The following is a 15,416-nucleotide window of genomic DNA, read 5'->3' as shown; positions in this document are numbered from 1 at the left end:
CAAGGAGAGGTCTTGTCTGGAGAACCCTGTTTCTTTTTATCTTACTGATTTCTCTTTGATCTGTCTAGGAGTTCAAACCTCTTGGCAGAACTCTCACAGGACTCATGGGAACATATGAGCCTCCCTAGAGCATTACGGTGCACTCCATAGAGAAAGATTAATTTGTTAAAGTAATAATATAAATGTCAAGATTTAAGTGTAAGAATTACGTTGCGGGGTGGAAGAGTAGAGATGGAATCACACCCAGGGGCTGAAAAAAGTCAGGAAAGCTATTTCACTAAACGGAAAAACTGTTGGCATATTTGCTTTTGAAGTATTTCTCAAAAAACTTAGATGAATGCCAGTTGGCATTATGTTTTCCCTGCCCTCTGTCTGTACATTTCTTCTGCAGCCCATAGGATAAAGCAGCGTCATGCCTTCCAGTCCTGCAGTAAGTGGGATGACAAACCACACCCGAGAGTTGTGCCTTGGGGAGAGCATGAAAGGGAAGAGAAACAACTTTCTGCAGTGGTATGTTTTGTATACTTTTTAGGGAGAAAAGTGTGTCTTGCTCTTGCAAGGGAGGGTGTGTAATTGCCTGTAGTAGTTGTGGATGTTGCATCTTCATTCTCAGACCAGCCCTGCTGACCCTGTGGAGTGAACCTGTGACCTTCATTCTTTGTCTAAGATTCAGGCTCTTCTGTATATGCTGGGTTCATGCCATTGCATGCTCAGAATAAAGTCTTAGAGCTTAAAGTGTCTTGCTGTTCTATTGAAGGAGCCAACAGAAGTGGCTAGTAAATAGTTTTAACATGCTCACAGTATTCAGAACTGCTGAGGAGACATGTTCAAAATCCTGGGACCCTGTCTATGAACATACTTGGAGGAAGCGGTAACTTTGAGTTCCTGAGATTTGGTGTATAGGATGTGTCCTTCCCTGCTCTTACTTCCCCATGGAGACACGGCAGTGCTACACCTGGCTTTGTTCCCAACTTTGATGAAACTCAGGGTGTCCCAAGTGCTGCCTACTAACCTTGGTCAATCTTGTCAATGCTGGTTCTTTGTTGGCAGGTACCAGCCTGGAGTGTGAGGCAAGGTGTACAGTTCATCGAGCTGTATTTTCTGCATTGATTTGATTGCTGCATCACAAGTATTTTGTCCTTTGTAAGTTATATATACAAATGAATAGATTTATTAACTATTTTAAAATCATACTCACGTGATCTTTGATATTGCTTATCAGGTGCTTTAGGAAAACCAAGTAACTTTGCAGTTATGCATGATGGATTGTTTTTTTGAGTTGTTTGGGGTTTTTTAAAATCCAATTTTAATGATACAACAGTCTATGGACAGGGTTTTTCTTATCAGCATTCTGCTTCAGGTGACACTTCAGTCAGTGGTTGGATTGGTTTTTTTTTGATTAGAACAGCGTTCATCAACTGCATAGGTTTTGAATGCAGATTTTTTATCTATTTTAATATGGAGTAGACCAGTTTTGTGGTGGAAGAGGGATAGTTTTATTTTCCTGCTGGCTCTTTGTCAGCCAGAAAAGATTTTAATCAGATCCTATATAAGTTGCAGTGGATTGTTAGAATGACTAAAGAGGTAATGAGAAATATTAGACAATTGATAGTGGTGATGAGCTTTTGGCTGAAATACCAGTGGCAACTTAAACTGTGGTTTTATGGTGTTGTTAGTGTTGTTTTCCTGAATGACATAGCAAAATTAATGATGAAAGGACAGTTTCTTTCCTTCCTCTCTTGGATGAGGGTCATGACCCAGGGTAGCAAAGGAGAAGAAATTATGCTTGTAGGCGTAGTGGTTGCCTTGGGACTGATGATTTTAAGATTCATTTTCTCCTTCTACCTACTATACTTGTGTTTGCTTCTCTCCTTGCTGTGCCTGCAGAGATGAGGTAAAAGCCCTGAATCCCAGCTAAGTCAGGGGGTGAATCTCTCTCTGAGTCAGAGATCCTACATGAGGCTGTGCTATACCAATAACTGGCCAGGGACTCATGAATTGTGGGAATGTGGTGTGGACCAAAGCAGTGTTTGTCCTGTGTGTAGCGTTTTGAGAGTCCTCTTCCTAAAGGGTTGAAAGGTTATTTTGACTAATGAGTGCACAAGATGAGTACAGGAAGGGGCTCAAGAATATTCAGTGGGAATTCTCATCGACTGTGGGGTCTCGAACTTGCAATGGGTACTTTATATTGAATTTCACTCTGTCTTGAAGCAGCTACTACAGACAGACATGATTGATCTAGGTATGTTATGATGAGTGCAGAATTATTGCCCCTGCCTGTCATTAAATACCACTAGTCTGAAATTTCAGTCAGGACCTTTATCTTGGTAACTCATCAAAAGAAGCAGCTGCCAGTGGACAAGAAAAGATGAAAACAGGTTTCTTGGAGATGTTTTTGATTTTTTTGGTATCTCTGAAAAAAAAAAAAAATTTCTTATAGTTATGTGTGTCTTAGTAAAATTTAGAAGTTTGGAAAATGTTGTCTTTAATAACTTAGGAGTTTAAGTGTCATTTTCGAAAGGAATTTTCAGAAATCAGTCTCAATTTCACCATTGCTCCATCAGGTAGTAGAACGGAACTAATTCTGTAATCCTAGACAAATATTACCGTTTAAGTCCCACCACAGAAATTACATTATTCAGTAAAAATGTTTAGATGCAACTGGGGGCTTCTGGCATTTGGCTGAAATTGCAGTGGTCCAGAGTAAAGACTAAATTCAATTCTTACATCATTCTAGTGAGGGTCTTAAAGGTGAAGGTTATTGAATGCTAAAAAGTGCTTTCTTAAATCTCATCTTTTCAAGTTATTCATTAATTACTATAAACTGGGAGTAGGGCTATGAACCCATGTCAATGTTCCCAAGATTCATTTATTACTGAACTACAAAGGCCATGCTTGTTTGTTTGTTTGTTTGTTTCCAACTAAATGAATATGCAACAATTTATACAAATAGGGAAAACTCCAGAAAAAGAAATGAAGCACAGAACACCCAGGAGTTCTCAGCAGCCTTTGGTTGAGGTATTGCCCTGGCTTTTATTCTCTGAGCTGGAGCCAGCAGATTTGCCTTCTGGATCTACGTTTCTCAGCCTCCTATTACAGTTACTGCAAATTGTGTGAGAGTTATTCTTAAACGATAACAGAAAAGTACTGGTGAAAGATTAGAGAAAAGGCCTTTCCTGGGGCGGTTTTCAGCAAGTATGGGTACAAGTGTGAGATGTGCAATACATCTGTTTGAAGGTACAGCACTTATTTACAGTAAAGTATTTGGCTGTCACATTGGCTGAAGGCACAGTTTCCAAATTATGTTATCTCTGTTAAAACTTCTTTTGTTATTAGGAATATATTTTTATCTATGTCCAGACAAAGTTTCAGGTTTTAAGTTTTACTACAGTGTTCCGGAAAAAGTAGTGGAAGTAATTTTGTAAATATGGAAGATGTATGTTCCTTTTATTCCTGCAAAATAAGAAAGTGTGTCAGAGACTTCAAAGGGAAAGCACAGTTTACTGAAAATGGCAAAATACATGCAGCAAAATTCAATCATATAACAGGAATTTATGTAGAAGAACAGTTGAATATTCACTTTAAATTTTATCATTTGTATGCAGTGATAGAGGAGTCTGGAGACTCTACCTGTTAGCAATTGGTTCCTTTGTACAGAACTGGATTTAAGTTAATACTAGGAAATCCCCTCATCTGTATCTCAACTTATAACCTTAAATTATATACTGACTTGGCAGTAAAATGATGTGAGAAAAGTCGTAAATTTGACCTTTGTGCATATTATGTTTCTTCATGTCCTTATTCTTTGTAGTATAGATTTCAGTGCACTGCTGTGGATTTGCCTTGGAATAAAGCATGTTTGATCTGTACATGCAATTGTTCTTGATAATGATGTGTATTAAAAACAGAAAAATGAGGTGAGAAAGGAGATTTGATTTAATTTAATGTGCTTAATTCTAGTGTTTTATAAATTTCATTCAAAGGTAAGCGATCTTAATGATAGCTGAATGCCAAGGTAAACTGCAACAACTCCATTGTTGAAAAGTACACACAAAAAAACAAACTGTGACCTGAAAAGTAAACTTCCAGAGGATTATAGGAGAAAGTTTACTTACACATCAGGTATCTTAGTTGTAATTGTTCTGGCAGTTGATGTACATAAAATGAACAAAGTGGCTTGGCCCAGTATTGCATTAACAGTTGAATAAATTAATACATTCTCCATTGTTTATTTTACCTCCCAAAGTGTGAAAAAATTGCACCTTTGAACAGTAAACTCTATTGCTGTAACCATCTGTTTGCAGTTTCATTACACACTCCTACCAGAATAACCCTCTCTTTGAAGAGAAAATTGATATGGGTTGTAAAAATTACAGTCTATGACCTTAGGTTTTATGTCTCCTGAGGTATCTCTGGTGTGGTCTCCACTGGTATATGTTAAGGTTCCTTCAAGAAGTACCTTTATGTCTTCCAGCTAATTTCAGATAAGAAGCCCATGCATCCAAGAGTTGGGTGTCACACAGAACTGAGTGCTCCAGTCTCTTGTTCAAGCCTTAAAATGAGTGTAGTGAGACCACAGCAACTTCGTCCTGCCCTGCCCAGAACTGCTGTGTCTGCTGGGGCTGGCATGATGTCCTTTAGTGTAAAGGATGTTTTGTCCCCATGGACTTCACTAGCTCAGTCTTACTTCTGAAACTGTTAATATTGTCAGTTAAAGCCAATTAGCAGCACTGCTATTTTGCTTCAGGTAGAATGTTCGCTTTTAATACTGTTAAAAAGTCATCAGTTTGTGTATTTTTGGATGCATGTTCCACAAAGGCACTAAAGTCAGTCATCTCTAACTGAAATACTTGAATAGGGAAGTTAAAAACTGAAAAATGCCATTATTTGTAATCATGATGCTTTTAAAATAAACACTCTGGATAGTTTAGTAATGAAATATTACAAGCTTTGTTTAAAAAGCAAACACTCCCCCCCTTCCTCTTGAGCTTAAACAGTGGCTTGTTTAAAAAACCCAGTAAAATTCCATAACACTTAAACTCTTTTGAAGTAGTTTTTCAACATCAGCAAGTAATTCTGCAAATTGCTTTTGAAGATGAGGCTTCATTTACTCCAGCGTGTGCAGTCTGATGGAGTGGATTAGTGGGTGTGGACTGAAATGGTAATTTAGGCTTTTTTGTGTGCATGTTTCTCTCTGTAGAACACTCCCTATCAGACACATCTCTGTCCTCTTGGAGTAGTTGTGAGTAGACCAAGGCTGTTCTGTTTAATAGTCACTGCTGAGAACTTGCAATCTGAAAAAATGACATTACATTCATGTTGACTAATAATTTTTCATTATTAATTTTTCACTTTCATTCTACTAAATAATTTTTTCATCAGGTTGTTTTTTTTTTTCTGGAGCGAAAAACCCCTTTTTCAATCAGGTCAGTTCCCAGAATCAGCCCACACAAATCTCAGTGGTGGCGTAAGGGTAGAGCAAAGATGTGCAGCTCAAGTAGGAAAAGGGGCAGCCTGGGCTTTGTTTGACTTACACTGTTTCAGGACTGCACCCCAGGACACAGTGACTTCAACTTTGCATTTGAATTAGTAGTTAATGTGATAAGATAGCCCAGCGTAGAACAGTTCTCTAATACTGATGTATACATTCAAAAGGGAAAAAAAACATTGCTCAACTAATGCAAATTGAAATTATTTTATCGATTTTAATGCGTTTTTTTAACTGAGTTGCTTGGTTTTATGCCAGCTGAAAGTGCTTGCTTTCACTTTGAAAGATAATGTGGAACTTTCTAAGAAGGCTGTAATTATATAAAAAGAAGACAGTATTCTCCTTACTTGCTACAAATCAAACCTTTCAAGTAGACAAAAAGAATTATGATAAGTCATTATTTCAAACAGATTTCAGATGCAAAGTAGTCTATTCAGGACATGGTTTTTCTTTTAGATGAAAAAGCTGAATATTAAATGTTCTTGAATTTTTGACTGTTCATTTGCATTGGTTTTTTTTTGTGGATGAAGATTTTTAGATACAGCATGGCAATTCTTTAGCTTCTATAAACAAAAATCCACCCCACTGACTCATTAATCCAAAAATTTTTTTCAACAGGAAACAATGAAGCTTTTAAAGTGTATTGAATAGGTACTTTATTATCATTTGGAAAACTTCAGAAGTCCAAACTTGCTTTAGCTGTCTATCTCAGTTTGATTTCTGTTCTTCATACAGATTTCACAGCCTTGTGCTTACTACCAATGCTTTATTTCTTTAAAAAAATTCCAAACTGTATTTTGGGGGCGATTTTTTGTTTTTAAATTAATTCACATAATTTCTGTCATGTACTGAAAATACTGTGAAAAATGTTCAGACAGTGCAAGGTAATTTGGTATCTAATTGTCTCTGATAGTAAGGTGAGAAGAATAAAGTCCTGAGTTTGTCCTGGATGTGCAGTTTTTGTGGGCACATCATTGTGGGCACTGAAAACATTTTGTATTGATTCTATAGAACAGTGAGTTCCAGCATCAATAATTTAGCTGACAAGAAATGGTTTACATTAGGTTATCAATCCTCGTATGTTGCCACTGAAAACCGCTACAGATGTGACATCAGGTTCCATTAGGCTAAAAAAAGAAATGTAACAAGGAAACCTCAACTGATAGCAGCACTTCTTCAGTAGTGAGTGGAGAAAGGAAGGGAAAGGTTCGTGTACAGAGGGATGAGGACATAACTTTTATGACTTCACCATAGGGGAAGTCCACTCTGTTTAGCCCAGGATCTGTGACTTGAGAAGCAGCAGATAATACACATCTTTGCTGTTGTAGAACCATATATTTTCATAAAGCAAAAAATTCCGAATTACTGAGTTACTTTTTTTGAAAATTTATCCCTTGACAGCTTTCACTGGTCATAAAAAGGTGAATATGGCTGAAAAGCATTAAGCTGAGACCACTTAAGGAAATAAAGGTGGCAGGAGGCAGCAGGAGCTGGTTGTGTTGGTGCAGATTTTTGTCTTCATGAGTCAGTTACTTGACTTTCCAGGCACACTGCTCATCTGGATTAACCTGACAAAAGCCCATCTGATAAAATGACAAGTTCAGTGTTCTCTTGCTATGAAGATCTGGGCAACGAGTAGGTGCTTCAACAGGAGAATGAATGGTGAATTTCCAGACAGAGGCATTGCTCTGCGCATTGATACTAAACTGTGTGAATACATTTGTAGATTGATTGAATGTGAAAATAAGTGCAATAGAAAAACAAGCTTTACTTTTTTTGAAAGAAAAGCATAACCCTCAAACCTTTAAAAAAGTTTTTTGAGTGCAGAAAAAAAAGCAAAAAATTGATTATTCCTCCAGGGAGTTTTACTGCTTTGGTCCATGTAAATCATTAAACAGGGACCTCACACTTGCTTGGCTTTGCTGCCTCTGGTTTAAGACCGTTATTTGCCAATTAATTCTCTTATCTGTTTTTCTGTACCTGTAGTATAGTTATTTTATTACATGAAGAATGCTCATTATCCCTTTGCATTAAGGACATCAACTGCTTTTGTGCCTTAGGAGTGTGGAAACAGAGTAAATGGAGCAATAAGGACAGAGTTATTTTTATAATTGCTTCAACTTCTCCAGTTGGATTTTTTCACAAATATGGAACATTTGCTTCTTGGGTGACTGCTTTAGACCCAGTCCAACTGGTAGAGACTGGGGAATCATGACTGTTGTTTGTCTTTTTAACCCTCATAACTTGTGCATGTAGCTTATCTAAATCATAATGTATTTGTAATTTTTCTTAACTGCCTCTGTTTGTTTACATCAGCTTTTGTCTGAGCTCTAACTGAATTGTAAGATCATTGAACAGGAACTGTTCCCACTACGTGTGTTTAGTGCCTTTCACAATGGGTCGCCAAACCTCATGTTGTCTCTCCTGTAATGTAAACAAAAAGAAGTTAATCATTGTCATGGACAGATTTTTTTTTTTCTTTTTCTTTTAGTGGTATATGTGAAGTTAGTTTGCTTATTTTGGACATATGTCTCCTGCATTATAAGTGATCTGCCTGCACAGTGTGTTACCTTTCTCCTCAAAAATATGTAATACAAGGTACTAAACCCTTTTACTGAGGTGGTTTTGGTGTAACTTTACAGTTCTTGGCCACTTAGACTTTTTCTGTCCAAGCAGAAGTTTTCTGTCGATAAACATGGGAGATGACATAAGGCAGTGCCTTTAATTTGGTCACTTTTAAAATTATTGAATACTTGTGTAAGGCAAATAATATAGGAGAAGCTTTAAGTAGATTTTGGGTAAAGATTGTTTCTCCTTCAGTCATGTGTTCTCTGTCCAGAGCTTATTTCAAGGAGTCATTGAATAAGTGACAATCCAATGTAAATTTTGTTTTGTGGAATTATCTGAACTCACAAAAGAGCAACTACAGGAAATCTGTTACTGTAAACCTGTGTGTGGAGGATTTATTTTATACCCCCTTGTGGGATGTTGTGAAAAAATCTTTACGCAGAGTTAAAGAAAACATTTAAAGCTGTTTTGTGAGTGTTCTTTCACCTGTTACACCAACAGGTTTTCTGTTTACTCTTCAGAATAAAACTTTTAATAAAATCTAAGAAGAATATGCCTTTAACTGCACATGTTTAAAACATACATGTAATGCAGTTTGTATGTAGCGCTTTCAGAAGCTCTCAGTTAATTATTTTATACATAAGCAAGGCAAACCTTTCTGTGCAGCTGCAGGACTTGAGCATTGGTTCATTGAGGGGAGACAGATCAGTGCACAGAAAAACCTCAGCCTTTTTCCCAGGTAGCCAGCTACGTCATAGTGCTTCTGTATTATGAGAAATAGTGAGTATTTGTTTCACATTCACCGTCTCTGTGTCATTCATGGTTTTACAGACTTCTGCAGTGTCAGCCCTTAGCGTGAGTGTCACCATACCAAGGTTACCATAAGCTGCATGGCATGGACTGCAGCACCACTGTCCTTTCTCTTCCTCACCTTGAAACTCAGTAGCATCTTATAACTGGGGTACCACAGCTCTAATTCAATTAAATTATTTATAAAAAGGAACTCGTTCTTAGAATAATCCTTGAGGAAAGGCCTACATCTCTCTCTCACAGGGAAATTGTGAGTCCCAGGAGGGCTGTACACCACAGCCAGACTGAGGGGGTTGGTTTGTTTGGGTTGGGGGTTTTTTGAAAGCCCAGGATGGTATCAGTCTAACAGTGATGAGTACTGGTACCTGTGCAGACACATTACCTCATGTGAGAGCTGGTTCAAGAGCTTCTCAGGTGGCAGACTGCGCATGGGCACTGCCCTCAGGGAGAAGAAGGAGGAAGGCGTTCAAGCTGCCCCAAATGAAACGTAGAAACTCCCAGTGACTTGTGTCAGAGCCTGTCCAGGATCTGTGACATGTGGAGCATACCCCGTGTCACCATACAGTGCCAGTGAATGTTTCTTTCTACATCATTAGCACAGCAAGTCCGTTTTCTCTTCTTTATTGGCCTGATTGGGCTAAGTCTTAGGCGAGTTCCTCTAGCAAGCAAGAGTTACCCTTTAGGTATTCTGGCAGTGATTTGACCTTGTTGTTCAGATATTATATTGCCTCAGGTGGTGGAGGAAAGCAAAGGACAGCAGTATCCATGGCACAGTCATCCTTAAGGCATTTTAGCCAGAGGATATGTGGGAAAAAGAGTGGTATTTTGATAGGCTGCAGACAAGTCCAACTTACCCATACCAGACGGTGTGAAGAGACTCCTGCCTGTAATTATGGCACTGAGCAGGTGCAGGAAGAGTCTTAGGAAAATGATTTCAAGGGTGGTAGCAGGACAGAGAATGTGAAGATCAAGTATGGGTGACATTAACAGCTCTGCAGAGGCAGGAGTCACATCTGCTGAACTTGCATCCACTGTCAACACTTGTCTAGCAGAGAGCATCTGGCTGTGCCTGGTTGTCCTAGAATCACTTGTACCAAAACACATTGAGTCTCCTTGTGCAGACTGTCAAGCTGGGGGTGAGCTGCTGTTACTCTGATTAAGTTATCAATGCCATTACCAAATCAGTCCTACAGACAAGATGGTCTTGTGACACACTTTGCGCATTCAGGTAGTACAGAAATGGCTGTTTGCGCTTGCTTTTTGGAGTTGGGGGAGGATCGTGTTCAATTTGGATGCCTTTTTGAGGCACTGTCTTTTGCCACTCTTCAGCTGCCTTTTGTCAAAGGCTTAGAAGAGTGTTCTGGAGAAGCATTGCTGTGTGCTTTCTCTGTTCTTAAATTTTAGAGACAGGTTTCCAGGCAAGATGGACATCCTGTCTGACCTGGTATGGCTTTCTTATGCAATTAGTACTTATGTAAGTGATCTGTCTTCTGTGTAATGTGACACGGAGTTGTCTCACATGCTGCCTCTCCTGGAATACAGCTTTATTAATTTACACATACTATATGCACTAGTTGAGTGTTGCAACATCACAGAACCTGATCACTGAGCACAGAACTAGAGTGTGATTACTTTGTGATTAAAGATTTTCCAAATTGATTATGTGTTACACTAGGTTATTGCAGTATCAGAACTACTATTCTGAACAGATTAAAACTAGTATAAGATACTTCCGACATATTTGTCTTTATAAACATCACAGGGCACATCTCCTGTTTGAAGAATAATTTTTTTAATCTTTCTCAAAAGTCATAATATAATCCTTTCTCGTTCCTGTCATCAGTGTTTAAATCTCCCAGCAATCAGTTACACTCAGTTCTTACTTCATTGAGAGATACTGTGATTGTTCCTTATTAGACATTTGAGAATGTACTACTTATAATAATGCAATTACATATGCTTATTAAAATGAAAAAATGTTAAGGGTTTGAGAGAGCCTTTGTGTTTCTCAAAGATACTTCTCTTTTGTGGGAGTCATGTTGACCATTGATACCTTTAATATTCCAGCTATCTGTAACTGTGGTGATAGCAGAGCTTTGTCAAAGACCAGGATATATAGACTGCAGCAGTTTAACAAGTAATCATAGCCACTTGGCTTTTAAAAGCATGAATCTTGATCAGTTCAGCAAGTAATACTTTTGTCTTAAAGATAAGATAGAGATACTACATACAGCTTGATATAGTTGGTTAGAAGCTGGCTGGAGTTAATGTTCTGTAAAGTATGTAAAGCAGCATAAGAACCATTGGTAACTGTTTACATGCTATTAATAATTAGCAACCTTCCTACCAGTCTGTTAGGAAAGAACCATGCATTGGGCACAATAGAAACCCAACTCTATACGGTTGGGTTCAAATTACATTTGACTTCGACAGTAGGGCATGAATGGGGCTCATTTGAGTTTCTGCCACTGTAAACAAAGAGATGTTGGAATGTTTCATTGGTTTATTGATTTATTTATTTGGACAGGTGCAACTTGATCATATGAAATAATTTTTTTATTCAAATACAGGCAGAAAATATCTTAATAAGCATTGTCCGGTCAGAGCATATGATACTAACCAATGTCTTGACTCAAATTAATTTAGCCGGTGGCTGGTTTTGAATTTGAGTCTTAGACTAATCAAATCTTGTTCTAGAGAAAGTGCTTTATCTGGACTTAAAAAATAGAAAATACAGATTTTATTTTCTGATTAATTTCTTTTTAGGTACTAAGTTCCTTCTTTTACTTTCTGCTAAATTTATGTGCATGTCTGTGGGGTAGATTCTGTTAATGGTAATGGACCTCATCCTTGGGAAGAGGTCATTCAGTTCTGATGGATCCCATCTGTATGAGGATGATTCTCTAGGGTGTAATTTTCCTCAGCTATTTGAAACCCTCTCTTAAGTGCTCCAAAGCAATCAGGTTCTATAATTTGCAAAATGATGGAAGAGGAAAGAGCCAGGAAGATTGTTGGTGAGATGGTATGTTAGAATGCAGTATCACAGGACTAACAGCCTAAATTATGCAAGGAAAGACTTGATTCAGGCTTTTTTTGCCATCTCCATCAGCTGGACACCTACATTTCTCCAGAGTGGACACTAAAAAGGGAGAATGGATGATGGTAGCACATCTTACAATTTGGAGCAGGGGAAGGTTGAGACTAGAGAAACAATACGAAGTTACATGCAGAAGACATTACCCTTGGTCCTCAGTTTTCCAACTCTTTTGTGTTAAATGGAAAATTGCTCAGCAATCTGCTAACAAATCCCACAAATACCTTGCTTACAGGTAGAAATAAACCTACAGAAAGATTGAGCTGACCTTGCACATTTAGTACCTTAAATCATCTTACCATACAACACAGCCCATGTTGCAGCTGTGTGTTGTATCATAGTCCTATCTAAGTTGTTCCTCTGTCTCTCACCAGGTGGAATGAATTGGATATACACTCAGCTTTGGAAGCAATGGCTTTGATATTTCAGTTCACACTGAGATTTTGCTGTCTTTATTTCTCTTTCAACATTATATTGCATTTAAACAATATCAGGACTTCTCCTGTAATGCACACATTCAATTCCTGTCAGTGCTAACAGAAGGCATGTGCATACACCAATGGAAGCACGGATTAGAGTTTCTCTTGAGGTGAACAACTGTTTATAATTAGAGTTGTGGGAATGAAGAAAAACCCAGCTAGCAAGCAAACAGTCCCTCTTCCAAAAAGCTTGGTAAACTCATAAAGCTCAGGGGCTTAATCTCTGAACCAGAGTGCTTGTTATCTAATCCCCACCAGCTGTTGTGTACTTGGTAGCCATGACATCTGTAATAGAGCTGAAGTGCCTGTCTATATTGGTTGGCACCTTTACCCACCAACTGAACTTGATTCTTCTCTCATTGCTCACATTTACCTGCTTTAAATCATTAACCAGTTGCTCAGGGTTTGATCATCCATTTAACCATACTTTATAATAGAAGTCAAGTGCTGCTTTTCACGTTAAGCATATTTTAGGTATGTAGCTCTTCAACAGGTCTCGTTTTTGTGTTGCTAATAAGAAAAAGGTATCAACCACAAGAATTTCCTCTGGTTTCATGCTGATTCCTAACATAGACTTAAAACTGACCTGGGAGTGAAGTCTCTTGAGTTGTATTTGAGCTGAAAAATACCATCATGCTTCCAGTAAACAGAGTAAAGAATTATATGCATCTCCATTAACTGGTGTGTATGAATTGCTATAGGTAACTGTAGACCATAGAATGAAAATGTAAGCAAAGTGTATACGTGCTCATTATAGCTGTGAAAGAATGCTTGTTTCCAGAGATCACTGTCAGCTGTGCTGTAGTGGATACTGTTCTTTTTAAACTGGCAGAGGACAGGAATTGGCCCATCTTGAGAAAATCAGCCATTTTATGTCTCCCAGTTCTTGAATGAGTGCTGTGACTCAAGCCTGCTGCGAGACAGTGCCCTCAGCACCACTAACAGTGCAGAGGAACAGCTGCTGTGTAGAGTGGAGTGTGACCCCTTCATGTTAGGTGTGGATAAAACTCCTATTTTGAGCCTTGTGAGGGGTTAGAGGGAAGGTGTCTTGTTCCTGGATCCCACATGAGTTTAGTTAGGAAGTAAGTGCTGAACTGTTCTCAAGGTAAGACCATTTCTGGACATGGAAGAACATATCTGTGGGTTGTTTTACTGATTAAAACATAGCTGTTTATGGCTTCCTGGCACCTTGAATGGGCAGCTGAAGTTGATGCTGGGCCTGAAGACTACAATAAACTTACGTTAGCTGTCATCATAATATTGTGGGTCTAAGATTTTAAACTGTCCTAAGACAGTTCTCAGTGTCTGTAATACTGTCAAAGTCCAGAATACTGGCATCTTCAATAAAACCAGCTGTACTAAATTTTCAAAGAAATACCTCTTAAGTTTTGTTAAATTCCATTAAAGTAATTTTTCACTTGGAGTTGATTTGACTGATTTTTAATTTTTTCCCCCCAGAATGGCACTAAGAAGTTCTGGGATTTTATGAGGACACATGACAGGTAACAATGGCATCACATTATTTCCCACTGTCTTTGTGTTCTGTTTTATATTGTGTTCTCTTTCATTGGTCAGATGTTGTTGATGTTGTCTTTCCTCCAGTTTCCTCTTCAATTCTCACTTCTTGTGTAATACTTGCAGGTAGTTGTCTACTGTTTTAGATGGAATTAGCAGAAATTTTAAAATCTCCTTGTGGTTTATTATGTTTTCAGTAAGTTTTGTCTGTGCTTGACTATTCAGATACTAAGAGTTTTAACACATAATTTATTGTACATTTTAATGATTACATAGAAGATGGAACTGAAAGTTTGGACTGTATGAAATCCGCTTTTTTGAGTGGGAATATATTACCTGAAGGAAGGACTTTCTTCTGTCTTTCCAAATGTATTTCTCTGATCAGGAAAGAAAAGCAATTAACTCCCAACTTCAAAGATCAGTTCATACAAGATTATAACAAATAAGGTATATATTAAACCGACCAAGTCTCAGTGTTATTGCAAACTAAAATATTTATATGTCTTTCAAAAAGCATTAATATTTAATCTGTTTGCTGAAAATTCAGGTACTAGAATACAAAAATAAAAAGCAAGGCTGACAATACTTTTCCAAGAAAAAGCTTTTCTAAATCTATTAAATGTAAAAAATGTAGCAAGACACTAAAATAAATTGTGACATGAACATAACCACATCAAGAGATGTGTTTTTTGTGTGCATTAAATAACTAAAATCAGTTACATTTAGGGAAATTCTTCTCTGTTGGAACCCTCTAAGTCCTTACATGAGTCTTTTTGTGACATGAGTCTTTAGATGTGTGTGGGTACCTGGGAGGAATATAAAATTCTAGCAACACTTTTTATCTATATAAAGATTATGAAGGTAAAATTTTCAGGAGGACTGGGAAAGTATTAGCTAGATTAAAAATGCCTGTACTGCTTGAGAATGAGGACAGAAGAGGGAGTGATATTTCAATACTGAACTTCACACTTGCTTTTGGAATTTGCCTGGAAGACAGTTCTGTCTTTGCACTTTGTCTGTCCATATGGGCGTGTGCCTGAATTTATGATAGCAGATACAAAGGCTGAAATCATAATTGATTGCTGGAAATTTAATATATGCCCATTCAAGCAAGTGAATCCAGCCTCAAGTCACAGTGCTGAGAAGATGACTTCCAGATGAATTTGTATGACTATTTTTGTTTAAACTTTAGTTTATCACTTTGTGATAATGTGTGAATATATGCAACTAACTGAGTGGGGTAAGTATTAAAGGATCAGTTTTCCATGAACTTCTTGGGAACAGTATTTCTGAACGACTTTTGTGGACATTTTTAAAATAGTTGAGAACATAACTTTATAAAAAGGCTATGGCCACATGTCATGCCAGTCATCTCTGGTCACATAACATTTGTTAGCTTCAGATGTACAACAGCTGCCACCCGAACTTATTAGTGACTACTGTTGAACTGCAGAATGTCTAA

The 15,416-nt window shown here is 37.8% G+C and overlaps 1 protein-coding gene across 1 annotated transcript in view; it reads left to right on the top strand.

Moving 5' to 3' along the window:
- The first annotated feature begins 318 nt into the window (after nt 1–318).
- NUDT14 (nudix hydrolase 14) overlaps nt 319–15,416 on the top strand; it is a 45,976-nt gene continuing 30,878 nt past the window's right edge. The window contains exons 1-2 of the mRNA XM_008637259.2: nt 319–510; nt 13,898–13,941. Of these exons, the coding sequence (XP_008635481.2) occupies nt 334–510; nt 13,898–13,941 (221 nt within the window). The 5' untranslated portion in view covers nt 319–333. The remainder of the gene's footprint in view (nt 511–13,897; nt 13,942–15,416) is intronic.

Source organism: Corvus brachyrhynchos, unplaced genomic scaffold (assembly GCF_000691975.1).
Source record: "Corvus brachyrhynchos isolate BGI_N302 unplaced genomic scaffold, ASM69197v1 scaffold245, whole genome shotgun sequence".
NCBI lineage: Eukaryota > Metazoa > Chordata > Aves > Passeriformes > Corvidae > Corvus > Corvus brachyrhynchos.
Note: the sequence above shows the minus strand (reverse complement) of the source record. Positions and strands in the feature narration are given on the sequence as shown.